The sequence below is a fragment of the Phytophthora parasitica genome (genome assembly GCF_000247585.1).
Source record: "Phytophthora parasitica INRA-310 unplaced genomic scaffold supercont2.6, whole genome shotgun sequence".
NCBI lineage: Eukaryota > Oomycota > Peronosporomycetes > Peronosporales > Peronosporaceae > Phytophthora > Phytophthora nicotianae.
The window spans coordinates 502,522-529,865 of NW_008648992.1; the positions used below are offsets into that span (position 1 = coordinate 502,522).

The 27,344-nt window shown below is 52.5% G+C and overlaps 14 protein-coding genes across 20 annotated transcripts; 7 read left to right on the forward strand and 7 right to left on the reverse strand.

The window, feature by feature from the left end:
- The first annotated feature begins 180 nt into the window (after positions 1-180).
- On the forward strand, positions 181-2,563 carry PPTG_03847 (hypothetical protein). Of its 3 annotated transcripts, XM_008897616.1 has the most exons (4): positions 181-721; positions 796-1,018; positions 1,090-1,256; positions 1,319-2,563. In XM_008897616.1, the coding sequence occupies exons 1-4, from the start codon at positions 458-460 to the stop codon at positions 2,396-2,398; spliced, it is 1,734 nt and encodes a 577-aa protein (XP_008895864.1). In that variant the 5' UTR covers positions 181-457; the 3' UTR covers positions 2,399-2,563. The 3 variants fall into 3 exon arrangements, with proteins under 3 accessions (XP_008895864.1, XP_008895866.1, XP_008895865.1); XM_008897618.1 differs by having other exon boundaries at positions 181-1,018; XM_008897617.1 differs by having other exon boundaries at positions 181-1,256.
- A 172-nt stretch (positions 2,564-2,735) lies between these two features.
- On the forward strand, positions 2,736-6,276 carry PPTG_03848 (hypothetical protein). 4 transcript variants are annotated; one of them, XM_008897622.1, is made up of 4 exons: positions 2,736-2,923; positions 2,997-4,630; positions 4,694-5,736; positions 5,805-6,276. In XM_008897622.1, the coding sequence occupies exons 1-3, from the start codon at positions 2,843-2,845 to the stop codon at positions 4,794-4,796; spliced, it is 1,818 nt and encodes a 605-aa protein (XP_008895870.1). In that variant the 5' UTR covers positions 2,736-2,842; the 3' UTR covers positions 4,797-5,736; positions 5,805-6,276. The 4 variants fall into 4 exon arrangements, with proteins under 4 accessions (XP_008895870.1, XP_008895867.1, XP_008895868.1 ...); XM_008897619.1 differs by having other exon boundaries at positions 4,694-6,276; XM_008897620.1 differs by having other exon boundaries at positions 2,736-4,630; positions 4,694-6,276.
- On the reverse strand, positions 5,034-7,056 carry PPTG_03849 (hypothetical protein; the record flags this gene model as incomplete). The annotated part of the gene is made up of 5 exons (XM_008897623.1): positions 5,034-5,729; positions 5,800-6,149; positions 6,229-6,338; positions 6,397-6,611; positions 6,676-7,056. 5 exons carry the CDS (start codon positions 7,054-7,056, stop codon positions 5,034-5,036), a joined length of 1,752 nt encoding a protein of 583 aa, XP_008895871.1.
- A 170-nt stretch (positions 7,057-7,226) lies between these two features.
- Positions 7,227-9,862, reverse strand: PPTG_03850 (hypothetical protein; the record flags this gene model as incomplete). The annotated part of the gene is made up of 9 exons (XM_008897624.1): positions 7,227-7,253; positions 7,318-7,428; positions 7,499-7,524; positions 7,592-8,042; positions 8,101-8,236; positions 8,299-8,849; positions 8,923-9,087; positions 9,155-9,532; positions 9,614-9,862. The coding sequence occupies 9 exons, from the start codon at positions 9,860-9,862 to the stop codon at positions 7,227-7,229; spliced, it is 2,094 nt and encodes a 697-aa protein (XP_008895872.1).
- A 238-nt stretch (positions 9,863-10,100) lies between these two features.
- PPTG_03851 (hypothetical protein) lies at positions 10,101-12,067 on the forward strand. Its single transcript, XM_008897625.1, has one exon. It carries the CDS (start codon positions 10,123-10,125, stop codon positions 11,911-11,913), a length of 1,791 nt encoding a protein of 596 aa, XP_008895873.1. The 5' UTR covers positions 10,101-10,122; the 3' UTR covers positions 11,914-12,067.
- Positions 12,068-12,084: 17 nt separating this feature from the next.
- PPTG_03852 lies at positions 12,085-14,871 on the forward strand. 2 transcript variants are annotated; one of them, XM_008897626.1, is made up of 2 exons: positions 12,085-13,393; positions 13,450-14,871. In XM_008897626.1, exon 1 carries the CDS (start codon positions 12,096-12,098, stop codon positions 13,338-13,340), a length of 1,245 nt encoding a protein of 414 aa, XP_008895874.1. In that variant the 5' UTR covers positions 12,085-12,095; the 3' UTR covers positions 13,341-13,393; positions 13,450-14,871. The 2 variants fall into 2 exon arrangements, with proteins under 2 accessions (XP_008895874.1, XP_008895875.1); XM_008897627.1 differs by having other exon boundaries at positions 13,471-14,871.
- PPTG_03853 (arsenical-resistance protein) lies at positions 13,346-14,787 on the reverse strand. Its single transcript, XM_008897628.1, has one exon. The coding sequence runs from the start codon at positions 14,652-14,654 to the stop codon at positions 13,446-13,448; it is 1,209 nt and encodes a 402-aa protein (XP_008895876.1). The 5' UTR covers positions 14,655-14,787; the 3' UTR covers positions 13,346-13,445.
- A 1,025-nt stretch (positions 14,872-15,896) lies between the features above and the next one.
- On the forward strand, positions 15,897-16,635 carry PPTG_03854 (hypothetical protein). Its single transcript, XM_008897629.1, has one exon. The coding sequence runs from the start codon at positions 15,957-15,959 to the stop codon at positions 16,506-16,508; it is 552 nt and encodes a 183-aa protein (XP_008895877.1). The 5' UTR covers positions 15,897-15,956; the 3' UTR covers positions 16,509-16,635.
- Positions 16,636-16,712: 77 nt separating this feature from the next.
- PPTG_03855 (hypothetical protein) lies at positions 16,713-18,059 on the forward strand. The gene is made up of 7 exons (XM_008897630.1): positions 16,713-16,895; positions 16,962-17,095; positions 17,159-17,300; positions 17,366-17,442; positions 17,506-17,554; positions 17,620-17,795; positions 17,862-18,059. The coding sequence occupies exons 1-7, from the start codon at positions 16,725-16,727 to the stop codon at positions 17,905-17,907; spliced, it is 795 nt and encodes a 264-aa protein (XP_008895878.1). The 5' UTR covers positions 16,713-16,724; the 3' UTR covers positions 17,908-18,059.
- Positions 18,028-19,177, reverse strand: PPTG_03856 (hypothetical protein; the record flags this gene model as incomplete). Its single annotated transcript, XM_008897631.1, has 3 exons — positions 18,028-18,281; positions 18,346-18,483; positions 18,547-19,177. 3 exons carry the CDS (start codon positions 19,175-19,177, stop codon positions 18,028-18,030), a joined length of 1,023 nt encoding a protein of 340 aa, XP_008895879.1.
- A 167-nt stretch (positions 19,178-19,344) lies between these two features.
- On the reverse strand, positions 19,345-21,782 carry PPTG_03857 (hypothetical protein; the record flags this gene model as incomplete). Its single annotated transcript, XM_008897632.1, has 3 exons — positions 19,345-19,736; positions 19,805-20,555; positions 20,628-21,782. The coding sequence occupies 3 exons, from the start codon at positions 21,780-21,782 to the stop codon at positions 19,345-19,347; spliced, it is 2,298 nt and encodes a 765-aa protein (XP_008895880.1).
- Positions 21,783-21,956: 174 nt separating this feature from the next.
- On the reverse strand, positions 21,957-24,423 carry PPTG_03858 (hypothetical protein; the record flags this gene model as incomplete). Its single annotated transcript, XM_008897633.1, has 6 exons — positions 21,957-22,421; positions 22,488-22,748; positions 22,819-23,305; positions 23,376-23,575; positions 23,637-23,888; positions 23,968-24,423. 6 exons carry the CDS (start codon positions 24,421-24,423, stop codon positions 21,957-21,959), a joined length of 2,121 nt encoding a protein of 706 aa, XP_008895881.1.
- Positions 24,424-24,644: 221 nt separating this feature from the next.
- PPTG_03859 (6-phosphogluconolactonase) lies at positions 24,645-25,622 on the reverse strand (the record flags this gene model as incomplete). The annotated part of the gene is made up of 5 exons (XM_008897634.1): positions 24,645-24,818; positions 24,877-25,056; positions 25,117-25,224; positions 25,293-25,433; positions 25,488-25,622. The coding sequence occupies 5 exons, from the start codon at positions 25,620-25,622 to the stop codon at positions 24,645-24,647; spliced, it is 738 nt and encodes a 245-aa protein (XP_008895882.1).
- A 111-nt stretch (positions 25,623-25,733) lies between these two features.
- Positions 25,734-26,882, forward strand: PPTG_03860 (hypothetical protein). Its single transcript, XM_008897635.1, has one exon. It carries the CDS (start codon positions 25,769-25,771, stop codon positions 26,750-26,752), a length of 984 nt encoding a protein of 327 aa, XP_008895883.1. The 5' UTR covers positions 25,734-25,768; the 3' UTR covers positions 26,753-26,882.
- Positions 26,883-27,344: the final 462 nt, after the last annotated feature.

The window sequence follows — 27,344 nt, forward strand, 5'->3', positions numbered from 1 at the left end:
AACCGAAATTCTAGTGCGCCAGGCTGCTCGAACACGTGGACAAGTGTTGCTGAAGACATCAGCACATTAGCGCCGTCGCCTTCACTCGCCAAATGTATTCCTGTCCCATCGCATTTTCTTGCATTCATCCTCTACAGTCAATTGATCTCTACATCGTGCAAACCCAGAAATTCCAGGGCTTAACTGCAACCACATTCAAATAACCCTAAATATCTTGGTTTATTTTACGCCACTGAAAAAATCAACACATTGATCCACTATGCAACTTGTTGTGAACCACAGTGCATCAGCTGGTGGCTGCATGGCACATGCCAGTGACAGGCGGCGATAAGAAGTCACGGACGATGGCAGTGTCGGACAGCGTAAAGGACCTCGCCAGTGTCAGTTTGTCAAGCACTGCCGGAACATCACGAATTCCTCGTGGCTTTGGTGAAACCCGGTAGTATATTTCGCGACGATGAGGGATCATCGTGTAAGTCTCGTGGTGGAGCGACCTGGCGAGCGGTTGTCGACTCCGATGACGCCGTGGCAAATTGGAACCGAGATCGTTCGGAATGAATTCGTTCCTGTTGCACGACACACGATGCCAGCGACGGCCTTTTACTCGGACAAGGACCGATTCACGCAGAATTACTCGACTGATCCGTCTCAGAACATGCGCCTCATAGCCAGGAAATCGGGCGAGTCGGAGGAAGAATCGGACTATAAGGGGCAGTACAGGGTGCGTCGGTGATGTGGGGACTGCAGTAGACGATGCTGAAGCTGACGAGTCTTGTGTGGCATTGATGACGATAGATATGGCCGGGATTGCTACTGCTTTTCACGATAGTCGTGGTCGCCATGCTTCTCATTACCAAAGGAGCGGTGGACACGTACAACGCACGTACTGCGCGTGCAATGGAATATGAGCAGCATGTGGCAGGCAAGCGCTCGATCAAGGACGGCAAAACCGACGACAACATCATTATCTCGGATGACGGCCAAGTCGGCAACCCCAAGTCATACGATACCAGCGTCAGTAAGTTACCTGTCGTATTGCTACGGAGAATTAGTCCTTAATCGGCGATATTCTAACGAATTGCACTGCAGCATGTGAGATGCCCGACTACCAAAGCAAGAATGGGCAAATTGTGGCGGTCGCTGCAAACGGGACTGAAGTACCAATTCAGATCAAGGGTGTCAACTGGTTCGGAATGGAGACAACCCTCGCAGTTCCGTTCGGGCTCTGGGAGAACGCAGACAACGGCACCACAGCGGTAAGAGTGCTGCGTTGCTTTGTATATTGACAATTCTAATCTCATTGGTATCGGAAAATCAGTACGAGATCGCGGCATTCCTGGCACGAAACAACTTCAACGCAGTGAGACTACCGGTTTCTGTCGAGAACATTCTCAACAACAGTCCGCCCCAGAAAGGTGTGATCAACCTCTCAAGCAACCGCGCGATCAACGGAACCGACTTCATCTCGACACTACAGACACTAGTGAAGTCTCTGGCTTACCGCAATATCGGCGTGCTTATCAGTATGCACAGACTCACCAACAAAAAGTCGGGAGCTACATGGTTCGATGAAGATATTGGTGTGACACAGGACGACTTCCTTGACGCGGTTGACACTGTGTCCTCCAATCTCTGTGGTCAAGACTATTGGAACGTCATGGGGCTTGACCTGAAGAACGAGCCGGAGAAAGCGACGTGGGGGACTGGAGACGATGACGATTTCGTTGTGGGTTGTGAGAAAATTGCCAAGGTGATGCACGAGAATTGTCCACAATGGCTGGGCTTCGTTGAGGGTGTAGTGTCCACACATACAGTCACGATTGGTGGCGAGGAACTCGAGTACTACGACTGGTGGGGTGGTGGTCTTCAGAAGGCAGGAAACACTCAACCCAAGTTCACTATTGAGAATAAAGTGGTCTGGGCTCCGCACTATTACACGACTGCTGTGGCACCACAGAGATATTTCTATGGAGACGGCACGACTTCTGACTTCTCGACGTATGTGGAGCTGTCAGATGAAGATCTGCTTGCACGTGTGGAGGGGACGATGAATGACATGTTCGGATATTTAGCGGACGACAAGAATTATGCTCTGTTGCTGGGAGAATTTGCAGGTTTGTACACTAAAGACGCTCATCCGAAGAAGACGACGAAGCGCACAACGGACTTGACAATCCAAGTGCTCATGGAAAAAGAGTACGCGGGTGGATTTATGTGGTCACTGAACCCAGAAAGTGAGTACCAATACAATCCAGCAGACACGGAGGGAGCGTTCACGGAAGGCATGCTCCTTGATGACTGGTTGTCACCGAACAGCGAGTTCCTCGATGCGTTCACACCTATGGATGCTATGCCCAATCTGCGCAAGTTCCCATGCTTCCCTATTGAAGACAGATAGATTGCTGTAAATGTACGACTTCAGTATAAACATTTCCCCTACCATCTACCTTAGGATAAAGAGGATCGCATTGCTTTAGTTGCTGAAGAAGCAGCAGGCATCGCTTTGTTGTTTGGCTTTGCGCACTTTAGTGCAACCATTTTTAATGCAGCACTATCTTCGAGGTTTGTTTTTTTTTTTTCTTAAAAGAAGGTGTTCTACAAAGGTTAACCCCATTTAAAAAGTAAAAATTACTAACAAAAAAAAGGTCCAAATCTGTAAGTTGAAGTTTTCCGCCTTTAAAATTGTGTACGCCACATCAAACAACGTCCTTCATCACTTTAGTGACATCCTCACTGGTCATTCCATTGCGTTACGCGTGGAGAAAAACCCGAGTTGTGTCTCTGTGACTCCCTTGCTTCTCGTATCAGCCCAGTCCCTGCCGTCTCCATCGCATCTTCAGCTATGAGCAAGTGGACGCGCGTCGTGGCACTGGCAGTCGCGTCGCTGATCCCACTCGCCTCCGCCGACGTCGAGACGCACGAGGTTTGTCTACCGTCCTAAGCTCCGGCGTCATTATGACATGTTAACGTCGTATCTCTGTCATATCTCTATACAGTACACTCCAGGCGAGGAAGTGGTGGTCTGGGTGAACAAGATTGGCCCATTCAACAACCCACAGGAGACGTACACGTACAACACGCTGCCATTCTGTCACGCTCCAGGATCTGAAGACCCTGAAGCTCATGCACTGGGTATTGGCGAGATCTTGGAAGGCAACGAGCTGTTAAATTCTGGTCAGCAGATTAAATTCGGTGTGGATTCTCCCAAGACGAAACTCTGTGAACAAACACTGACGGATGCTGACGCGCTGCAGTTCGGCGCTGCGGTGGACGAGCATTACTGGTACCAAATGAGTGTGGACGATCTGCCTGTGTGGGGACTCGTAGGTAAAGTCATGAAACCCACAGACGACGTCGAGTACCTCAAGCAGTTTCCAGTGGGGACACGTGTGCTGTATACGCACAAAAAGTACTCAATTTCTCACAATGGGCCGCATATTATTCACGTCAACTTGACGTACTCGGACGTACTAACGTCTATTGCGTCCAATAAGAAGGTCGAGTTCACGTACGAAGTTGTGTGGTCCGAGACGTCCATCCCATTCGAGGATCGCTTCGATCGCTACTTGGAAGACGAGTTCTTCGAACACCAGATCCACTGGTTCTCGATCTTTAACTCGTTTATGATGGTTATCTTCCTCTGCGGTCTAGTGGCGCTCATTCTACTGCGTACACTCAAGAATGACTATGCAAGATTCGCTGAAGACGACGCCGAGGAGCTCATGATGGACGGCAAGTCGTCGCTACTCAAAGATGACGCCAATTCTGGCTGGAAATTATTGCACGGAGATGTTTTCCGTGCACCTCCGTACTTGCTGCTGTTCACGGCGTTGGTGGGAACTGGTGCTCAGCTTCTGGTGCTGTCAGTGTGCCTGATGCTCATTGCTATTGGCTCGTCGCTATACATTGAACCGGGTGGTATCGTCTCGGTGGGACTCACAGTCTACGCGTTTTCGTCGCTGGCTAATGGATACGCGAGCGGCGCCTTCTACCACCAGTTCTTCTACCCGCGAGTGTCGAAGGATTGGATCCGAGCCATGTGTCTATCGTCAGCGCTGCTCCCCACAGTCACGTTCGTGTCTGTGTTCTTCATTAACGCTCTGGCTGTATTCTACGGTACGACGTATGCTATCCCGTTCGTGACGATCGTACAGGTGGTACTTGTGTGGTTCTTCGTGTCGTGTCCACTGGCAGTGCTGGGCACGATCTTGGGTCGTCACGGCGCTGCAAAGGCCGGATTCCCGTGCCGTGTGAACAAATTCCCGCGTGAAGTCCCCGAGGCGCGTTGGTATCTGCGCCCGCCAGTGCTGATCGCACTTACCGGAGTGCTCCCGTTCGGATCGATCTTCATCGAGATGTACTTTATCTTCGCGTCGTTCTGGAACTACAAGTTCTACTACGTGTACGGCTTCATGCTGCTGGTGTTCATCATCCTGACGATTGTGACGCTCTGCGTGACGATCGTGTGCACGTATTTCCTACTGAACGCCGAGAACTACCGATGGCATTGGACTTCGTTCGCGGCTGCAGGCAGCACCGCTTTGTACGTCTTCGTCTACGCCATCTATTTCTATTTCTTCAAGACCAACATGTCGGGCTTCCTGCAGACATGTTTCTACTTTGGCTACATGTACGTGACTTAAAAGACTTGGGATACTTGGTGCGATGATACTAACTGGTTGTGAATATGTAGGGGGCTGTTCTGCTTCGCGTTCTTCATTATGTGTGGCACTGTGGGATACCTCGGCAGCAGCGTCTTCACAAAGCGCATCTATCGCAACATCAAGTGTGAATGAAGCGAGTGTCAGGTGTGCTGTCCTGCAAGCACAAGAAAAAGGGTGAAGGAGGATTGATCCGAACGACTAGAGAAAAAAGGCGAAGAATATCAATCCCAGTGGTAGGTTCATGTGCATTTTACACCTTTTTGTTTACTTATATACCTTTGCAGGATCACTGTACAAGTATATACTTCTTTATTTTTAGGGTTTTAGAACTAGGGTTTTGCATTAGGGTTTTCACTGGCGTGGGGCAGGTCAGTTGAAGGAGTCGATGACCTGGCGCATGGCCTGCACTGTGCCAGCAACCATTCCAACGATACCGAAGACGACGATTCCCCAGTGGAAGATGCGTGAAGGCAGTGACAGCGTCGACCCCGTGGCTACCAGGTAGAGAATGGGAGGCAAGACAATCGCCAGCATGCTCGAGCCCACGGAGCCAAAGAGACTGATAAGAAGCCCCACGTCTGGTACGCACACTGCGACCATCATGAGACTCGTGCACAACATGGAGCGGAACAGCGTGCGATTGCATTCGTACGGCGATAAATTGCACACCAATCGCTCCAGACCACTCGCTGTTGACCGCGTTGAAGACAAACTGGCAGCTGCTGCTACTGCGGCCGGAGAAGCCATCGGAGAGAATGAGTGACGCATCGTTTGCAGCGAAAAGAGAGCCGGTGGACGACTGTTGTGGCTGCTGGTAGACAGCATCACCTCGTGGTCGTCGTGATGGCCTTCGACGTCGTTGTCAAGTCCATGCAGCGAGCGATACTGGTGTTTCTTCCGAGCCTTGCGACGTCTTCTTGCCTCTAGTGTCACTTGAACAGGCTCAGACGGAGGCGCAGGACGCATCACGGACTTATGCCGCAGCATTCTCTCCAAAACGTCGATTGCAGGGTAGAACTGAATGGGGAACGAGAGCGTGCACGCAAAAGCTAGCGCCACATTCGCCTACAAGGTAATGGCAACTGTGAGTTTCAAAGTGTAGTCATCTCCAAAGGCTCTGATCAATACTGCGTACCATAGTAACTAGCCATCCCTCGCAGTAATCGTGTAGTACTGCTGTCATACTGCCGTTATCGATTTGACCGAAGGCAATCGTCGGCACTTCTCCAATAAAGAGGAAGAGCACAAGGATCCACAGCATACAGATGGCAAGCACACGAGGGAATCTCTCAGGCTCAGCCATTGCGTTCTGGATAGGCAGCACTAAACCGATTCCCTCGAAGGAGTACACGGCTGTGCCGTAGAATTCGGGAATCTGACTCCAATCCACTAGCACAGTCGGTTCTCGAGGCTTTCGAGGGTGTTCCCAGTAGTCAATGGAGTAGTAAAATACAATGGCGATACCTGACAGCACCGCAAAGTTGGCTGTGTACCAATTTAATTAGTACTTCGAAGGATGTGATAACCCAAAGGAAAAAAAAAACATTAAAAACACGTAACGCACCGAGACCTGAGAACGGGGTGATACGACGCAGTGTGCGAACCCAGGAAAGCATCAGTAGTATGGGGAATATAGCGAATATTAGTTGCCGTTCATTGATGGCTTCCTGGAGGCTGCAATAACGTAACAGGTGAGCGATTCAGGCTGACAAACCCATCCACAAGGTCTCACCTCTCTGGGAGAACGACGTGGATGTTGGTTGCTACAAAAGTGAAGTAAACACAGCAGATTCCCAGCTGTGTACCCACGAGGAAAACGTCGATAAGCAGCTTCCCCTTTGGGCCCAGGATGTGCAGCCCTACGTCTCCAAACGACATCGGAGCTTTCGGGCTCACCAACTGCTTACACCGTAGCAACAAGTCCATATTGTACACAGACACAAGAGCCTATAAATCACACACACAGTTAATGTATCTTCTCCATTATTGCCAATAATTGTAGCCAACGCACCATGACGACGAACAACACGGGACCTGCATAGATGCCTGTCTTGGAGAAGCCGTTGGGTAGTGACATGGCCCCTGGACCAATGTTTCCCTTGAGTAAATGCACTACCACAGCCGCCACTGATATTTTCTCTGCTGTCTTGACGCTCCTCACTACAGAAGACGCCCCGCTCTCGGATCTCTGCTCTTTATTGGCCTTGCTGCGTTTCTTAGGAGCTCGTCTGTTGCCTCCCTCCTGTGCATCCAGCTGAGTCTGCAGTCGCCCCAGCTCCAGCTCCAGCGCTGTTTCATCTGATAGTGGAGATGTGGCAGTGCTCGAGCGTCGAGGAGAGACACAGGAGCCTCCACCGACCAGCAGCGGCGCTTCCTCCGTCTCGACGCTCATGCTGGACGTCGAAGTAGCTGCTGAGCTAAGATTACAAAAACTGAAGTGAGAGTGGCATAGTGAATCCAAGTAAAAAGTGCATAGACGTGATTGGACAGCTAAAAATAGAACTTCACGATCGCAAAAATGGCTACACTCATGTCTTTGGCACTCATTAATGCAACAGAAGATTAAGCCATTTTCAATGTGCTGAGCTCCTGTTGGAGCCAAGAAGGTGTCAGCACCTCCAACAACTCAAACAACAGTCGTGGTTACACGTACCAGGTTCATAACGATGCGATTCCAGGCCTCCATGTTCTTAACGAGCTGGCGCCACTGGGTCTCGGCGTTAACTCCCCGCACCTGACGCTGTTCATTCTTTTCCTCGGTCACCTAGAATATCAAAATCAAGACTACTAGTTAATAACATAGTCTTCATCGAAGTTTATGCTCTCATAGTTACCATTTCGAGGAGAGGAGTAATGCCACCTAGTTTAAGACAAAAAGTAGCCATCAGTATCAACGAAATAATACGAGGGATAGCTGATGGTGTTACCTCCTTCAGGCGTCTCCGTTTTCTGCTGTGCTGCCAAATATGACAATCTTTCAGCCAAATGGTCGTAGAATTCAACGCTCAGCTCGTCAATGCGGGTCTGTGGCGGAATTTTCACTTGTTCCTGGTTGGCTTGCAGTCCTGGAGTGTGGCGAGCTCGTCGAGGTGCAGTGGTAGGCGACGCGTGCCGACTGCTGTTGCTGCGATCACCCAATGAACTGCTCGATCCACTTCGAGTTCGTGTGCGCCAAATGCTTGGCGTCGTCGGCGCCGCTGTCGGTGTCGTAGTGTCCGTGACGCTTCCTGACGCTATACTACCGTCCTCAACCACCAGCTCCTGCTTGTTGACGACGTTGAAGTCCATATTGCGACTAAACACCAGGCCACGGTAAGCATAGCGTCGTACACTGCGCAGACATTTCCAAAGAGTAGTAAACGAAGTTGCATGCGAAGCCTACAATAGTCTAATTAGCATAACCTCCTAGTCATCAGCACATAGGCATAAGCTTTACCTTGGACGAGCCAATGTGATATCTCTGGTTCGAGAACTCAATCAGCACGTGATGCACGTGATCAGGACCCACATACGACAGGATGAGTGTCTGAGCATCTTTCCGACGAAGTAAAAACGTGCCTTGTTCTCGATTTCTGAAGAAGTCACAAGGTCTATGTTAGCCAATCAAGCAAGGACTGCAACAGTGTATACGTACTCGAGAAGAGCTTCGGCTTGGGCTCGACTGATGCTGCCAGCGAAGAAATGCCACGCCTCTTGATCATTTCGTCGATCTCGCTCTGCCTTCTCTTGCTCTCTGCGTCGTTCAAGATCTTCTTCTTCCTTTTCACGCCTTCGAGACTCAGCAGCAGCTGTAGCGTCCTCCTCTTCGTTGATCTGTCTCGCACTAGAGAAGGGGAATTGAAATTCCTCCACGGACTCCGAGTCGTCGTCTGTCTCATCGTTACCGAGGAGACTGCTGTTGGTCGCGCGTAGATACACTCCTTTGTCATTGCCCAAGATCCAGCTACCACCATAAGTGGCTCGCTTGTCGGTCCGGAGAGCAGCAGAAACATGATCGCCATCTTTCTTCTCCTCCTCGTCGTCCTGATTGATCTTCTCGTTGATCGGCATCATGTTCTCATCACGTGGAAGAGTCGTGATAGCTTTGGTGGGGATACGCAGCAGAGACGTCGAGAAATGATGCAACGCATCGTCAGTCTGAATGATTTCTAGTGGCGCAGGGTTTCCTGACGTCTCCAGAATACCCTACAGCACAGAATGGAGCAAAACTCCGTCAACTTTTTCGTCACTTCGTATCGATTTCTGTCCACTGTCTTACCTGTGGCTTTGCTAAGCGTGCGAGACGGATATGATCGGTCGCAATGCGGTCTCTGCAGATGAACTCCACCATCCGCTCCAGCGCCTCCCGCACGGCAGGGTTTTTCTCGTTCTCGCCAAAATTCGCCTTCCCTACCGTCCACATCCAGCCTTTATAGCCTGCTGCCTACAATCGGTTAGCCATCCAGTTAGGTCTTCACAGTATACAATGATTCAATGTGTGCTGCCCTCACTCTTGCATACGCAGCGATGTCGTCGCTGGTCATGACACGCTTCTGCAGTAGGTCTGCTTTGTGCGAGATAAGAAAGCACGGGGTTTCTTTGGGGGAAAGATACTTCGACAGACAGTGACGCCACTTGTCAATGGCTGCGATGGAGCTCACGCGGTGTACGTTGAACACGAAGAAGATGCCGTCCAGGTCCTCGCATAGCAGCGAGTGCAGCGACGACGCGCTGGAGTCCACCTCGGCGCTGGAAACGTCCCATAGATGTAGCAGTAGTTCCTGACCACGGTGCTTGTATGTCATTGTATTCACCTCCACACCGACGGTGGGTGAGTACGTCGTCGGGTACGACCGCTGCAACCAGCGTCGCACGATGCTGGTTTTGCCCTGCAGAGCATCGAAATCAAAGTTAATCCATGGTGTTAAAGCCAACAATCGACGATTTATTGGACGGCAAGTTATATTTACCACTGCGGGGCCTCCAACAAGCGCAAGCTTGAGCTCTGGCGTCGGATCCAATCCGTTCTCGGCGCGCAATTTGGCCCAGCGACCGAGCGATTCCTGTGAGACGCCCGAGCTGCCACCTCCTGATGTACCGGACGAGCGCCGACCGAACAGCGATGAGCTGGTGCCCTCCCCAAGGAACGTGGACGAGATCATCTTCATCCATTTGGACGTGGCGCTGTCCGCGGCCTCGGCGGGCGGAGAGCTCTCCATCGTGACGTGCAAGCGATCGAATCTGTTCTTCAAGTGTATCTGACTCCGACATTTGAAGAGCGTATTTGATCTGATTCGCTCTTCAAATGTGGGGATAATCAGATCCGGTTTTTATGAACCGTTGTATGGAAAAAGCAGATCTGAGTGTCCCCACACTTGAAGAGACTACACTCGAGAGCGGATTTGTGAGTGCTGGTCTGCTCTTATACTGTCATAACGGTTCGTCCTATCACTTCAACGTCACTTCTAAATTTGCCGCGATGAGCGTCGTAGTGTTCACCGGGACGCTATCGCAGCCGCGCAAGGAGGCGACGACCGAAGCAGAAAAGCATGGCTACGTGGTGGGGTCGCGTCTTACAAAGACGTCGAGTTTCCTGGTCTGCGGGGCCAAAGTCGGCGCCAAGAAGATGGAGGAGGCCAAGAAGCTGGGTGTAGCAACCTTGACGGAGCAGGAATGGAGGGACAAACTAGCAGCGGCAGACCCTGCAACTGACGAGAAGAAGACGAGTCAAGTGCAGATACCAGAGGTGGCGAATACTCCGTCGAAAGCGAACTCGAAAAAGAGAAAGACCCGCACGGACAGCGCTGCAGAGTCCTCGGAGCCTGCGGTGGTTGTATTCACTGGGACGTTGGCGAAGCAGAGCAGAAAGGAAGCGACTGTTGAGGCGGAAGCCAGAGGTTTTCGAGTACAGCCAAGAATGAGCAAGGCCACGACGTATCTGGTGTGTGGGGGCAAGGCAGGGCAGAAGCTCAAGGAGGCGGAGAAGCTGGGCGTGCTGGTGCTGACAGAGGACCAATGGGAAGATAAACTCGCAGCAATGCCAATCACAACTGAAACGCCGAGTTCTCCTGCTAAGAAACGATCTGTTGCGGACGCGAGTGTCGCCGTTATTGGAGACGGCGACGGTGAGATTGTGTATGATGAGGAGACTGGAGCGGTGAATGGGATCAAGCCCAAATTGCTTCTGGTAGACGGAACGTTCCATGATGTCAAGAGCGCATCAGGCTCGACGTACATTGTGAAGCGCCTTGGAATGGTCTACTCGTGCAGCTGTCCAGCATGGAGGAACCAGCGCCACCCACCGAACTCCAGGACGTGCAAGCACCTGAAGCAGCTTTTGGGAGAAGAGTTCGAGATTATACGAGCTCGTGGCTCAGCTACAGCTCCTCGTGGTATTACGTCAATTGGTGGCAGTATCTCTCGATCTGTGGTGAAGACCACGGCACCAAAAGTTCTTCTAGCCAAGAAATGGGAGCGTGAGAAGGACGACCCAGTGGGTTGGTGGATCAGCGAGAAGCTGGACGGAGTACGTGCGTTCTGGAACTCGTCCAAGAAGATTTTTCTTTCTCGCTTGGGCAACGAATATCCAGCGCCCAGTTGGTTCACAACCGGGTTCCCAGAAGATGTGGATCTGGACGGAGAACTCTTTGGAGGTCGAGGCGCTTTCCAGTTCACTGTCGGTATTGCCAAAACTCAGGGGTCCAAGCAATGGGAGAAACTGGTGTACAAAGTGTTTGATGCTCCAAGTCTCAAGACACAGAAATTCGAGGAACGTATGGAGCGTGCCAAGAATGTGGTGATCAATGCCTCATCGACGTACATCGAGTGGGTGGAGCATACAAAGTGCAAGTCCCTGGAACACCTGGACGAAGTATTCCACGAGATCGAGAAACTTGGAGGAGAAGGGCTCATGATCCGTGAGCCGGGCAGCAAATACGCGCAGGGTCGATCGTCGTCGCTACTGAAGATCAAGAGCTTCCACGACGGCGAGGCGGAGGTACTCGCCTACGAAGATGGTAAGGGAAAGTATGTGGGTATGGTGGGCGCACTGCGCTGCCGCATGGCCAGCGGTAAGATGTTTAAAGTGGCCAGCGGACTGTCGGACCAGCAGCGCGACAAGCCTCCCGCTATTGGCAGTATCATCGTGTACAAGTGTCAGGAGCTCACGAACGATGGCATCCCGCGCTTCCCTGTGTTCGTCGGTCTCGCCGCCGACAAGACCTGCCCGAAAGACCCCGTCATCACCAACGCCTTAGGTCGCGAAGAGTGATGGTACAAAAGTTGCCTTCAACATGGGTACATGGACTGGCCATTAATTGCGCTTTACCGCTGGTACACTGTTCCATTTTATGGACAGTTCAATTCTACAATACAGTTTCATTCTCTTTGTTAGGATCGTTTTGAGTAGGTATCACGTTTGAAGCTTCTAGTATCTGTTTTAGAAGGATCACTATGTGCAGGCATGCAGCACTTCCACTTTCTATCGGCGCAATAATGCGGCGTGGCCGTTCAGACACCGGCGGCGAGTTCTTTCGGCTGCCATGTACGCTGCTGGTGGAGTTTCTTGATCTACGCGAGGCTATCAACTTGCTGAATACGAGCCGCTGGTTGCGGTACGACCGTGTGCTGACGGCCACGGCGCTGGAGAAGACGCGGTACGCCCAGCATTTCCACCAAAAATGTGCCGCCGACTGGTGGCATCTAACGCCAGCGTGGAAGGCAGACGAGCGCCTGGTGGAGAGCGACTGGGACGAGGAGGAGGACACGGAACCCGCTGACGTCTGGGAGGACTGCCACGTGCGCACGGCCGCGGGTAAGGAGCTCACATACTGGAAGGACACTGTGCGAGATACCCCACAGTGGCAGCATGTGCCTTTGCTCTCCATCATCGACTTTATGGTGACCAAACTGCTACCACAGAGCTACATTTCCTTCAAATACGCAGCCACAGTGTATACTGCTAGACCTGTGATTGTTCGACTGCATCCACCCGAGAGTAGCGACAAGAGCACGAAGAAAGACGGACACGATGCCGCTGAGCAGGACATCGCACGTCGAATCAGTGGGGCTTTGGGCACACAGAATGGCAAGTTGACATCTCTTTTTGGACTCCACTGGGAGAATATGCATGTGGACCCAGGCACGGGCAAAGTGACCTGTGCGGTGTGTCAACTGTACGCAGATGAGGTGGAGAAGTACCAGACCAAAGTGGCCGAGATGGTGAGCGAATGGAGAGAAGCAGTCAAGGCTGAACTCCCGGGATGGAAAGAGAAGGGAATGCATCAGATGGAGATCGACCGACGCACGTACGAGATGCGGGAGGACATGATCCCATACAGTGGCTACTTCACATCCAACGTCGCTCGTCGCCATGGGGACATCATCATTCGCCACATTTGCTCCTACTGGACAACGCTGGACCATCTCAAGATCAATACGCTGGGGTATCGAGACGCCTCGCAACTGGTTACTGCGTTAACCTCCGACATCAGGAAACAATGCCAGCACTTTTCAAAGATCAAACAGGCCATGACCAAAGCATTCCCTCGTGTAGCGAGGATCCGCTACGAAGTCGACGAACCAGAACCTTCTCCATCCACGAATTTGTGGCAGGATGAAGTCGTCACCGAACTGGTAGCTGGAGTTTCGCCCTCAGGATTCCTATGCGGCATGTTGTTCATCGAGAAAAGCGTTTGAGTGTACTACAGAACGGAGCTCCATACATGTATGAATACTGACTCGAGAGCGGGGTACGTGACCTAGAAACAAGATCCACAGCTTCATTTTAATAGCGACGTGATACTAGAAATCTGTCTTCTTCGCGTAGACTTCAGTGGCGCTGTCGGCCTCTTCCATCGCATCCACCAGAGCCGCCTCATCGTCCATCTTTCTGGCTATAAACAACGTCTTGCGGAACCAGAAGGCCAAGTAAACGAGCGCGAGCATCGTGGGGATTTCGATAAGAGCACCCACGACACTCATGAGTGCTGGGTCCGACTTGAGTCCGAACGACGCGATGGCCACTGCGAGCGCCAACTCAAAGTTGTTGCTGGCAGCCGTGAAGGATAGAGAGACTGTCTGTTCGTATGTCGCTCCGAGCCACCAACTCATCAGGAAGGACATCACGAACATGAAGATGAAATAGATGAGCAATGGCACGGCAGCGTAGATGACCTTGTCCAGGTTAGACGAGATACGTGTGCTCTGGGAAGCGAAGAGCACGATGATAGTGAAGAGCAGAGCCAAGAGCGTCAACACGCCGATACGCGGTGTAAACTTATCGAAGTACCAGGTGGCACCTTTGGTTTTGGTTAGTGTATACCATGTGAGCAGAGCGGCCACGAACGGAGCACCCATGTAGATAGCGACATTCTTGGCTACTTCACCAATAGCAACATGGATCTCAGTACTCGAGTCGATGCCCAGATGAATCGGGAGATCGTTAATGAAGAGGCCGGCGTAAGGAGAGTAGAGTCCAATAGTGAGAACGGAATTCATGGCCACAATAGCAGCGCAATACTCGGCGTCTCCGCCTGCGAGACTGTTCCAGACCACGACCATGGCGATGCAGCGAGCGCAACCAACGAGGCTGAGGCCAGTCATGTAGCCAACGTCATCGTGGAAGAAGGCGGAGGAGAGGAAGAACATGACAAAGGGTCCGAGTACCCAGTTCTGCACTGTCGTGAGCAGCAGCAAGCGCCAGTCGGCGAAGATGCGGTGCACGAGGTTCCAGCGCACCTTGGTGAGCGGCGGGTACATCATGACGAGGAGTCCAATGGCCACTACGACATTGGTGCCGTCCACGGTGGTGTCGTCGATGAAGTTCTGGATGGCGTCGATTTGGCCCAGACCGAGACCAATGCTGGTTGCCAGCAAGATCCAGAGTGTGAGGAAGCGGTCCAGGAAGGAGAGTCTTCCTACGACACCCGTGTGAGGCGCAGCGATGTTAGCTTGGGATGCAGGCGTTGCAGGTTGGTCCAGCGGCTGCTGCAACGAAGGCGAGTACGACATGGCTTGGAAGCGAGCTGTTGCTTGTGGGTTGTTTCTGGGAAGACGTGTGTTGTGCGCACTTAATTGGCGAGTGAGCTAGACACTCTGTGGCCCTCATGCTGCAAGTCCTGCATGGTCAGCATGTGGTGCCGTATGACCAGCGAAACGACGCAGAGAATTACTACCTGTGACAATGCATATTATATAGCATTTTATAAATGGTTTGATTTGATTTTCCATTTCGCGATGAAAGTAGTATACCAATTCCACAACTTATCTCGGTAGTACGTCCCCGTCGCAAGAGGTATATGTAGTACAGTTCACCAGCTTCGATCACAACAACTCGTCATGGAAAGGCTAACCTGGAGGGCGGTGTCAGTAAGAGCGACAGGCGAGCTCTAGCAACGCTGTTGATATGTGATCAAGCTACTAGGAACGCTTGGTGCGAAGTTTTGGACAAATCATTGCCTTGTTGTGCACTTAAGCATGGAAATTGAGGCCGAATGCATGGCAATTAACAGGATTTAGATCCAGCAGCAAGTGTTTTGATAAAATGAAAGGGACAAAAGGCTATATCTCTTCAGTCCAGACCAATGCCAACCCAACTCAAGGTGGTCTCGATTTGAAGTTCCAAAGTTGCTGAAAGCTCATCAACTTGAAGCGCTTAAGTTGCTGCTGAATGAGCTGCACCGCACGTCTTTGGCTCAGGAGAGACCTTCAACACTCGAGCGGCCGCCTTCAAGTCCGACGACTACGACACCTCAAGGTGGAAATCAGACGTCGAGTCTGCAGCGCTATTGCACTCACTTGCCGGCGGTGAAGGTCTCCCTCGACCCAAAGACAAGGAAGACCTAAGCGTAGCAGGACGTTTTGCGTCCGTCTCATTGCCAACGTGTATATACAGGGTAATGTATTTACCCTGTCAGAAGCTGCACAACGGAGCGAGACCTGACCGCACTTTCATCAACGCGTCCGACGGATATCTGTCTACAGGAGTGAATACAGATCCCTTTGCAAAAGCGACTAAAGCGTATATTCTTCAGGACATTCAAACTATTTATCGATGAGATGTGTCGGTGGCCTAGCCATCGCATTAGTCATTGCATCGATTAACGCGTCGTTGGCACTTGCGTCTCACTTGAAGTTCACGTCCCGCGGAAAACCGCACGGCTCTTGTATCGGTTGAAGTTCTTCTTCGTTTCCGCTTGTCTTTGAGATGGCTTCACTGTATAATCGGCCCGGCGAATCACTTCATCATTCGCTCCCCAGACCTTACGTCCCGCCACCTTCATCTTCCCCAATACTAGCGCTACCCACCATCGTATGTCGACGCTGCAGCCGCTCCAGCACTTAATCCCCGTGCCGCTCGAGCCCACTCTGTCCTCCAAAGCTGCAGCCCCAATCTCCTTCCTCGAGACCATCGACCGCATCGAGATCAACCACACTGTCGTGCGCCACGATGTCGTCTACTACGTTATCGATCTCTTCCTGTTGCACCACACGTCGCGCATCCCGACGCACAACACGCCCACGGCCAGCAGCTCGCAGCCTGACTACCAGATTCTGCACCGCTTCTCCGAGTTCGCCGAGTTGCGCTACCAGGCTTGGGTCTGCGCACAGCGCAAACATGAGGACGGCCACATCTGCAAGCATTGCAGCAAGTACATGCACTTCATCCTCTACTCTCTGTCGCAGCCGCGACTGTACGTCAAGCTGGTCTCAGGCATCGAGCACCGCAAGAAGGTACTCAAGAACTTCTGTAGCGCTTTCGTGGACATGGCACGAAGCAGCAAGACGGAGCCGCACTCAAGGGAAGCCATGTGTGACGGCTGCCAGGCCATCCCTCACCTCGTTGAGAGCTTCCTCCGCTGCTGATCTTTGTCGTTCTGTTCAAGTCTTTTATAAGCGTTCAAGTCAACTAACGCAACTCAAGAAATAGTTTATGAGTAGCAAGTGTATACACTAGGGAATATAGCAAACAATACGAATCGTTCGAACACTACGCCTTGCATTTGTATCTTAATGATTATACCTGTCCCTTGAATTTTGTATGCTGCATTTTTGTCATTTCCAGTTACCCTTTTGACTGGCATGGACGCAATGACCGACAACACGGCATACGATCAAGTGTGCGAGGAAGCGAGTGCCGCAGCTGAGATGCGGCTGCTGGAGCACTTCAAGCAACATGGCGGAGAGGTCTGGAGTATCGGTGCAGGCTGCCAGAACTGCCGTCAGAAACTGGAGGACGTAAGCGGCCTCAAGGTATGACACCGCAGCAATTTGCCACTCCAAACACACTCACTGACGGTGGTGTTTCCGTTGCTGCAGCGCTGCTCCAACTGTGATGTAGCTCTATTTTGCGACCGCGAGTGCCTGCTCAAGGCCTGGCCACAGCACAAGGCCGAATGCTGCGTTATTGCGACCTTCCAGCGTCTATACAAGACCAGCACCCCCAACTCCAAGTGCGTTGTCGCCTACTTCTGCGGGTTTACTGTACTAGGCTGCTAACCGTTGATTCATTATAGACTTGCGTCGCTGCTCGAGACACTGACATTTTCTCCAAGTCCCAAGAAGGCGGACGAGCCCAAGACGGCGGGTGTTGCGAGCTCGATTGGCATGAACAGCCAGGAATTACCTGGTTGGTTCTTCACTGTGGACGTCGAAGCAGTACGTTTGGTGATGTAGAATGCAAGTTAAGCGCAGTGTTTTGATACCTTGATTCGCTCGTGCAGGCACCGAAGGAGCGACAGAAGGCCATGTACCAGGCGGCACTGGAGCTGTACGGACTGCTCAAGGACGAAGAGTGCTGGTAAACTTTGTCGTATTACAGTAGTTATTGCTGCCTGAGCTAATATATTACTGGTATTCGCAGGACTCGCGATAAGGAAAGCTTCCCGCGTTCAAGTTATACACTTGTGGAGGTAAGCTAAAATGTTACTTAGTATACCTTTGAAGGATGAACGCAGCTAACAATTGCCCAATCCAGACTCTGCCGCATACGCTTTCAACTGAGAAACAATTGCAAAAGGAGTTCATCGAGATGAACGGCCATCTGTTGTTGTTCTCGGCGTGGCTACAGCACCCGGAGCCGCCTGCCACACAAGCCATGCCCTTAGAAGACCGCACCTTCTTCGGTGTGGTAGATTCGCTACTTCAGATCAGGTACACCCAACACTCCTCAAGTATTATTTTGTGTCTTTACCATCACTGACATTGTTGCTTTACCAGTGCCATTCGCGATGGCGTGGATGCCTTTATGGATGCGAGATCCTAGTAACAAGACAAGAAGTTGCGATTGCATGCAGTTTCTTGTCCATTCAAGAATCATTTGAATCTGTTCCTAAGCTGCCACTGCAACCAAGAAAAAAAAAGCAAAGGTATAGTATTCATTCCCTCACGTCGACACCTTGGCGACGCGGTACAGTGTGTCCAGCATTTCCTCGATATCTTCATCCAGTTCGTAGCACTCGAGGGCAGCTACGACCTTCTCGTCGTCGCTCAAAATCAAATCCTTCAGACGCGCTTTCTCCTCTGCTGAGATCAACTTGTCTGCTGCTATGCGACTGGCTGCTTTGAGTGCCAAAGCGTAGCGTGCACGCTGCGAGAGCGAGCGTTTCTTCTGCAGTCCGTCCTCGCCCAGTTCGCCCTCTAGCAGCAGTGCATCAAACGCGTTAGAAGTCGGATCCCTGCTTGATCGCAGTGGCCTCCTCACCGTCAATGATTCCCTTCTCCTCCAACTCCGTCACAGACGGTCGGTGGCGCAATTGGCGCGCGATTTGGTCCGCTTTCAACTGGCGCTCGAGTTGATGCTTGGCTCCTTGTAGCACAGGCGCCACCGCCGCGTCCTGATCTGCTTAGCATCAATAAATAATGAGTAAATCAGCTCATGTAAGAGCTCAGGATTGTGGCTCACCTTCCAGGATGTTGTGCGAGACGAGCTCGTCCTTCTCGGGCCGCGACTCAAGCAAGTGCGACACCTGGTTTTGCACCAAGTTGCGCTCCAGCTTCTTGGCGGTGGCTGTGAGACTAGGGGCCAACTCGGCGCTCGTCTCAAGCACACCCGTAGTGCGGAGCTCCTCGATGGACGGACGTTTGGTCAGATGTTGGTGTACCTTGTCCGAGTTGATCTGGCGCTGCAGTTTCTCCTGTGTGGCCTGCAGACTGGGTGCCACGCCGTCTCCGCCGTGTATGATGTCCAGATCACGCAGCTCCTGCACGTCCGGGCGGCTCTCGAGGCGATGCGCCAGCTCAGCCGCACTCATCTTGCGTTGTAGTTCCTTCTGTACTCCCTGCAGCGTGGGTGCGACGTTAGGGGAGGCTGTGGGCAGCACATTGCGTTGCTCCAGCTCCTCGGCGTCAGGTCGTGCCTCCAAAAGGTGATCGATCTTCTCGCTGGCACGACGGTGCTGTTCCTTGACCGCCGTCGCCTGCTCGTCCGTGGCCGGCGGCTCCTGATCCGGACCACCATCCACCTTCTTGGTGGACGTCGGTGTGGGCGTGGACGTGGGCGTCTTGTTCTTACCGCCCTTAGACTTCTTAGCCATCGCTAGTACTGTCAACGGCGCTTGATGCTCAAGCAAAGGAATCTTTTTGTGAATGAGAAAGAAAAAAAAGTTTGGATGAGAAACTAAATACAGTGAAGCACCCAAATAGAAGATTCAATCTAGGAGTTTGTATGCTGAGACAACTTCAACTTCCTGGATCGGCGATTCTACACGAATTTGTAGGCGCACTCGATGAGCTGGTGAGCCGTGATGTTGCTCTCGCCTGTGCGATTGAGCTCCTCCTTGGCCATCTCCGTCACCAGCAGCAGCTTCTTGACCGATATCGGGCGGTCGGACAGCAGCGTCAGCACCTCGTCCTTCTGGTCGTCTGCCACAGGCAGCCCCGTGTGCGTCAGGACGGCGTCCAGCTCGTCCTTCTGCGTCAGTTGCGGCACCTCAAGGCACAGATCGAACACGTCGCTGAGCTCTACTGCCTGCATGGCGGCGATGTTAGATGTGACACCGATCACCACTAGCTTACGGCCAGCCACGGGCACAGGGTTGCGCACTAGCACCATCAGCGCCTGCAGCACCAGGTTCGAGAAGCGAGGGCCCAGACCTGAAGAAAAAAAACGTTAGCCACATATGACAATTACTCTTCCTCAACAATCAATCTCGTATTCGTACCAACGTAGTCCATGAGTCGCTCGATATCGTCCAGAATGATGATACTGAGAGGCGATCGATAGGCCTCCTCGAACACGTTGTAGATGTACGAGCACTTGCCACTCTCGGCACGCGAGATGAGCTCCGACGCCTTCACCATGCGCACCAATGGGAACTCACTAGCGACAGCGCAGTACGTCGCCAGCGCAGTCTTACCAGCTCCGCGCTCACCGTGCAGCAGCACCGACATGAGCGGCGTCTTGTCGTTCGAGCGGACTTGCTCAATCACTCGAGTTAGCGCCTCACGCACGTCCGTGAACGAGTTACCGTACGGGATCAGTCCGTTCTTGTAATACAGCGCCAACTGATCACTGGGAGCGCCAAACTTGGGCTTCACTTCCTGCAATGCCAGAGCGAAGTCCTCCATGGAGATTTCTGGATTGAAATTGGCGATAGCGTGCATCGTTCGACCATCGGTACCACGTGAGAGAGCGTGAGCGGTAGCAGCACGCACCAAACCTTCAATTTCTGCACCGGAGAAGTTCTTGGTGCGTTGAACGAGGTTGTTGTAGTCCGGATCGTCACTCACGAACTTGGTCGGGTCGAGGCAGTTGTCCAAGTCTGCAATAACCTTCGGGTGCAACGCTCCTTTCTCACGAGCGCGGTCTGTGTGGATCTTGAGAATCTGAGCGCGACCCTTTTCATCAGGTAAATTGATCTCGATCTGCACTTCGAGACGACCAGGACGCATCAAGGCTTCATCAAGCATATCCTGGTGAAATCAAAAAATCACAATAAGATTTCAAAAATCAAATATAACATTAGCACAGGCAGGAACTCGTACCTTTCGGTTCGTCATACCGATCACCAGGACGTTGTTCAGGCTGTCCACACCGTCGATCTGGGTCAATAGCTGGTTCACGACGCTGTCACCCACGCCTGTGCCATCGCGACTTGAGCCACGCTGTTTACAGATGGCATCAATTTCATCAAAAATGATAATGTGGACGTCGCTCTCGTCTCCAAGTTCTTCCTGGTCTTTGCGTGCATCAGAAAAGAGTTCACGAATCTTTCGTTCGGATTCTCCGACGAATTTGTCGAGAATTTCGGGTCCATTGACCACCTTGGGCTCCTTGGCAGTCAGCGCCTGCGAGATCTTACGTGCAATGAGCGTTTTACCGCAACCAGGCGGTCCGAATAGCAGCATACCGCGCACGTGCTGGATGCCAAGCTTCTGGATGACGTCGGTCGGGAACAATCGAGAGGCAAAAGCACGACGGAAAATGTCGTTGAATTCCTTGTCCAGACCTCCGATACCGAGCTTGCTGAAGTCGAAATCTGGCTTGAATACGGTGCGTGTCATGCCGCTGGACTGGTTAGTGAGGCGGATGGGAGCGTCCTTCCCCTTGGTGAAGTTGATGATGGCTCCTTGGAGATAGGCGCCGACACGTGGAGCGTAGGAGTCGTGACTGCCATTGTCCCCGTCCACTGTGTCGATGTTGACGCACTGCAGCCGCAGCGGGAGGCCGTCGCACCTGACAGCCATGAGTTGCCCCACGGCGAAAACCTGGTGCGTGTACTCGGCCTCGAAGACATCCTTAAGCAAACTGCAGTCCACCACACGCATGTCGTTGCCCTGCGCACGCGTAAGAACCTGCTGGATCTCGAAGGTGACGGTACTCAGAACGCCCTTGGCAGCGCTCGAGGGCGCGTAGACCGAGACTTCGCAGGCCTGATTGAGGGGCAATCCTACGCACATGCGCTGCATAGTTCCCACGGCCACAGTTCCTGGCTGAATTTCCTTGTGGGGCTTGGCTGCCATGACGAACTTGCGGTTGATCCAGACATTGAGTCCGTGAGCTCGTAGATCCTCCTTGGTCACGACCCCCGGGGGCGTCTGCTTGACCAGCGACATGAAGTCATCCAGGTGCACGTATACGCAGTTGGTGAAGGCGTACGAGTTGCCAGGGAGCCCCACTACAGCCGCCTCAAACGCCATCTTTGTCGGAGCTTTGTGAAGACGTGGCAACTTGTAGTCTGTCTGTTCGCCCAATCCTGAATCTAGTGAAAGAAACTCCTATGCACACCAACTTTACACAAATATTCCAGCCAATCAAAGATTTTTTTTATCAGATCAGAATGAGGCGCGCTACAATACAGCTTCAACCCGCCTTCAACTGGAGGCGTCAACCTTGAGTCCCTTGCTGAGCAGGAACGCGTCCTGGTTGGGCGCTCGGCCCAAGAAGTCCTTGAGCATGACGCTCGCATCCACAGAGCCACCGCGCGCCAGGATGAGCTCACGGTACGCCAGTCCCGTCTTGGGGTTCATAAGTCCCTCCTTCTTGAACCGAGACACGAACATATCCATGGAGAAGACTTCGCTCCACATGTAGCCATAGTACTGGGCATCGTAGCCGCCAGCCAAGTGGCCGAAGGACGCTGCAAAGTTCGTCTCGGGCGTCATGTCGATGAGCATGATCTCAGTCTGCAGCTGCTTGAGGAGCTGCGCCGTGTTCGACTTGGGCTTGGAGTGGATGGTCTGGTCAAAGATGGCAAAGAGTAGCTGGCGCTTGTTCAGTAGGCCAGTGTTGACGTTCTTCGTCGAGATCAGGCGAGCGATCAGGTCGTCCGAGAGTTTCTATAACCAATACACACGGCAAGTTAGATGAGATGAAAGACGGAGATTTCAAACAGGCAGACGCACCTGGCCAGTCTCGTAGTGCGAGGACAGACGCTGCAGCGGTTCCTTCTCCCAGCACCAGTTCTCCAGCATCTGACTCGGGGCTTCCACAAAGTCGCGCTCCACACGTGTTCCAGCGAAGCGGGGGATGTCCACTTCCGAGCACAGGCAGTGCATCACGTGGCCGAACTCGTGGAAGTACGTGACGACCTCCTGGTGGCCCAGCAGCGACGGCTTGGACTTGGTCGGGGCGTTGAAGTTGGCCACCATGGCGGCAGCAGGGTACTGTTGTTATCAGTCAACGTAACATGTTAGATACCAGTTACTAACGGTTAATTATCGGATACCAACGCACCTCTCGGACACCAGCAGAGTTGGTGCAGCTCTGTTGCAGCGTGAAGCAGGCAGCGTGGCCATATTTGCCAGCGCGAGGGAATAAATCCAGGTAGAAGTGACCCACAAGGCTGCCTTCTTTACCCGGACGAGCATCGTAGACTGCGAACATGCGGACATCCTTGTGCCACACGTGAGGCTGCGAAATCTCCACAAATTTGAGACTCAGCAGTTCCTGGTACATGGACAGCAATTCTGCCGTCACGTGGGTAAGCGGGAAGTACTCACGAAGCTTTTCCGAGTCGATGGAGCAATGTTTCTTGACGTATTGGTCCATGTAGAAGCGGAAGTCCCACATGTTGATCTTGCCGTCAAACTTCCATCCGTTGCGCTCACAGTCGGCCTCCTTCAGCTTCAACAAGTCGTCCAAGTCTTTCTTGGCAAGCGGCACAAGTTTATTGTCCAGATCGTTCAAGAATTTCTTCACGTTCGCTGGAGTTTCGGCCATCCTAGTATCAAGAACCAACAAGTCAGAGGTGGTCTTGTTCTAAACTGGTCGTACAAGTGACAATATCTCACCTTTGCTCCAGAACATACGCAGCGTGGTTCTCGTATCCCAGAGCCAGTGCCACCTTGTGACGGATCTCCAGCATTTCCTCGAGGATAGCAACGTTCGTAGCGATACAGCGGCGGTTAAAGGCGTACTCTACGGCCTTGCGAGTCGACTCCACAGTGCACGTGTTGAGGATCGGGAACACTGTCGGGTAGGAGAGAGCGATCTGGAACGGCAAGGGCCGTCAGAATCGACAATATCATAATATAAGATATAGAAGGTCTCACCTTGTACTTGCCGTCGTCGCCCTTCTCCAACGCAGCGATAAAATCGTCGCTGAGTCCCTTCACCTCGTCATGCGAGAACGTGACTTCAACTGTCTCCTCCGAGAGGTTCTGCTGGAACTGGATACCGAGCTTGGACAGCTTCTGCTTCCAGGCCTGCACCTCCTTCTGCTTCTCCTCCGGCAACTGCAGTCCGTTGCGTTCAAAGTCCTGAACCAGACGGTGCACGTAGCGCTGTGTGACTGCATCAAGTTTCTGGCAATAGCAAACAAGAATCCTCAAGTCAGTTCTGTATCAAGCCTCCTGAGCCAAACCTGCTCTGCTTTCTTCGCACCTGATAGGCGGCACTCTTGTAGAGCGTGTTAATGGCCTTGTACACGTCCGCGCGCATACTGCGCTGCACGGAGAAGTCCTCGATGGCCTCGTCCGCCTTGGTGCAGGCATCTCGCGTCTCCTTGTCGGCCGCCACCTGTCCGAGGAACGTCACGTTGGTCACACGGCTGAGCATCTCGTGGTCCAGATCGACGAGCTTCTGCGCTGTGTTCTCAAATGTTACGGCGGACGGCGCCAGCGCCGCGATCTCGTCGTCCACGCGCTTCATCTGCGCCAGGATTCGCTTAGTCTCGGCCTCAATCTCCGCCACACTCAGGTCGAAGCGCAGGTTTGTCAGCTGCTTGCGCAACAGACGCGTGCGCTGCTGTTGCTTGCTGCGTGCCCACACAGCCAGACCAGCGAGTGCCACAGCACAGGCGGCCACGGCCAGCGCGTTCTTCTGTTTGTCAGTCGCCATCGTCGATCACTTCGAGCGGATCTTCAAATGAGGGGATCAAATCGAAGTGGGGCACAATGGCTCGAACAGAAAAGGTGGCCCTTACAAAAGTGCATATAATCCGATCAAAATGGGACATAATTGGCTGGAACCCTGCCAATCAAAGCTGACGAAACGTCCACGTCAATTTTTGACTTGCTGAACGACTACCAAAATGCTCATGGTACACTTGCTGCGGCTGCCTACATTCTGGCGTCGTCCGAGAGCTTGGCGGCGGCGTCTTCGTCGATGAACCAGTAGACGACGCCGTCCGTGGGCTTGACGTTGGCAGCAGGAAGCGGTGGCGTGCGCTTCTCGACCCCGATCATGTGGGGGATCAGCTCGGCCTTGCCAGCGCCAGTGGCAACGAATGCAACCTGCAGGAGACATAGAATTTAGTCATTGACAAGTTGAAAGGCAACAGAAACGACGTACGTTGGCGGCGTTGTTGACGACTGGATACGTGAGTGTGATACGCTGCGGAGGCGGCTTGGGCGAGTCCTCAATGGACGCCACGAACAGCGTCTTCTCCTCCAGGAGCGGGTGGCCCGGGAAGAGCGAGCACGTGTGGCCGTCCGGGCCCATGCCCAGCAGAATTAGGTCAAAGCTGGGGAGCTGCAGGTAGCATCGTTAGTCTTCGAAGAGATTGCAGCAGAGCAAATTGCGAGGACGCACCACGTCGCTGCCCCAGACTTCGGCCAGCTTCTTGGTGTAGTCTACTGCCATGGTCTCTGGCGTTAGGGAGGCATCGATGGTGTAGATCTGGCTTGCCGGCACGGGAATCTGCATACAAAAGACTGAAGTGTCAGAGAGCTAATGATACACCAGGTAAACTAAATCGAGTCGCTTACAAAGTCGAAGAGTGCCGCTTTGCAGGCCTTGTAGTTGCTATCGTCGTGGTCCAGCGGCACACAGCGCTCGTCGGCAAAGTAGACGAACCACTTGGAGAAGTCCACGTCGCCCTTGATGGCCTGGAGGCCCTTGTTCAGGATCTACAGCGAAGTTGTCAGCAACAGCCATCATGCGATCTTCGCACATCACATTACCTTGGGCAGCGAACCACCTGAGAGAGCCACTGTGAAGCGACCGTGCGTGGCAATGGCCTGCTTGCTCAAGTCAAATATGAGCTGGCCAACGGCGGCTCCGACCTCGTCGGGAGTGCTGGACACGCGGAGAACCATCGTCTGCGGGGGAGGAGGCAAGAGGAATTGTAGCAGGGCAACACCAAGCAGCACAACAATTGTGCTCGTAATCATTGGTTAAAAATGCGTGTCGCAAATTAGATTTTGAAAAGGTATCTTCAAGTTAGTATCCCAATAGGATAGAGATGCTGTTGCTCCTGCTTGCGGCCCTGCTCGCGCCTGTGTTGGCGGTAGACTACCCTGGCGGTTGGTTGCCGGATGGTCAGCAATGCGTGGACATCTGTGTACACGCATCACCGAGCCCAATCTGCCCGACGCATGACCCGTCGTGCCTTGCTAAGAAGCAGCAGCCTGGAGACTACGACTTCCTGGTGCTGGAGCTGCTCTTCCTCCCGCAGTTTTGTCGCGACCTGCTGGCTGGTGTTGATCTCACGATATCACACCGCAACGTGAACAAATACCCACACGGCATCGTGTGTGAGCCTTCTAAGGCTGTCAGCAAACTCTCCATCCACGGCCTTTGGCCCAACTATTACGCCGGCTTCTCTGCCTGCTGCAACGTCAGCGACACCATCCGCAACCAGCCATTCGACGCACTGGGTTTCGCTGCAGAGTCGCCAGAGCTGCTGAGTGAGATGGACAGAGTCTGGGTGGACCCTACACAACCGTCGAGCTTCCACACGCTGTGCGAGCTGTACAATCACGAGTTCCAAAAGCATGGACTCTGCTATGCCGCCAATGGTGGGGATGATTTCAGCCTCAGTGCACGGGAATACTTCAGGGCGGCAATGCGTGCTGCGGCGGTATACAAGGATGCCACAGAGACGATAAATGGGTGGGCGATGTCCAGCGATCCGTGGACGACGCTGCCTGCGATCACAGCGCTTTACCAGACACGTGTCCAGGTATTGTGCTCGGCTGTCGCACCATTCGATGGCAGCAATTGGGGCGGGTCTGGTAACAGTCTGGCTGCTATCCATGTGTGCTTCAGCAAACCAACCAATGCTTCAGCATCTCTGACTCCGATTGACTGCAAGATTCCGACTTCGACCGCTGTCTTTATTCCTTGCAATCCTGGGGTCCCCATCACGCTTGCCAAGTATACCCCGCCTTCGACATCGTTGCCAATTGTTACTTCGGACTGTGGAGTGCGAGAAAATTGTACTTGATTGCTGAAGTTATTTACCAAGGTTAGGCAAGTTACAAAGTGCAATCCAAGACACCATCGAGTTTTTTTTATTATTAAGACTAAGCTTAATCCTACTACTATAACAGTACTACTAGAGTGATACTATGAACTGCCAGTTGCTAATTTCTTACTGCGAACCTCTGCACATCTTATACCCCAGACGCGAGATTTTTTTTTAAAAAAAGGCCGTTTTTTAGAACTAGTAGTAAAACATTTTGCTCCTTACAAACGACTCACACAAAAGCGTAAAAAATTATCTGTACTACTCCAGTGGTTCCTTGATTTTGAGAAGTGCATGAAAGCAGAGCTGTGGGAATAAAGATTGTTTATTGATTGTATCTTCTATAGCAAGACAATGAATTACTGCAATGTCTACAATCTCAACGTTGGGGATTGCCAAAAGCTGCATTTGCACTGTTCATCGACGCTGTTTATCAAGTAGTTTATATGATCAAGTTTGAGGTATACTACTTTAAATGTAAATATTAACTAACAGAGGGACTCTTTCAACCAACGGTTTGGTTGAGGGCAGTTGGTCGGGGAGGCCAGCTCACTTCGCTTTCTCCCCGCCA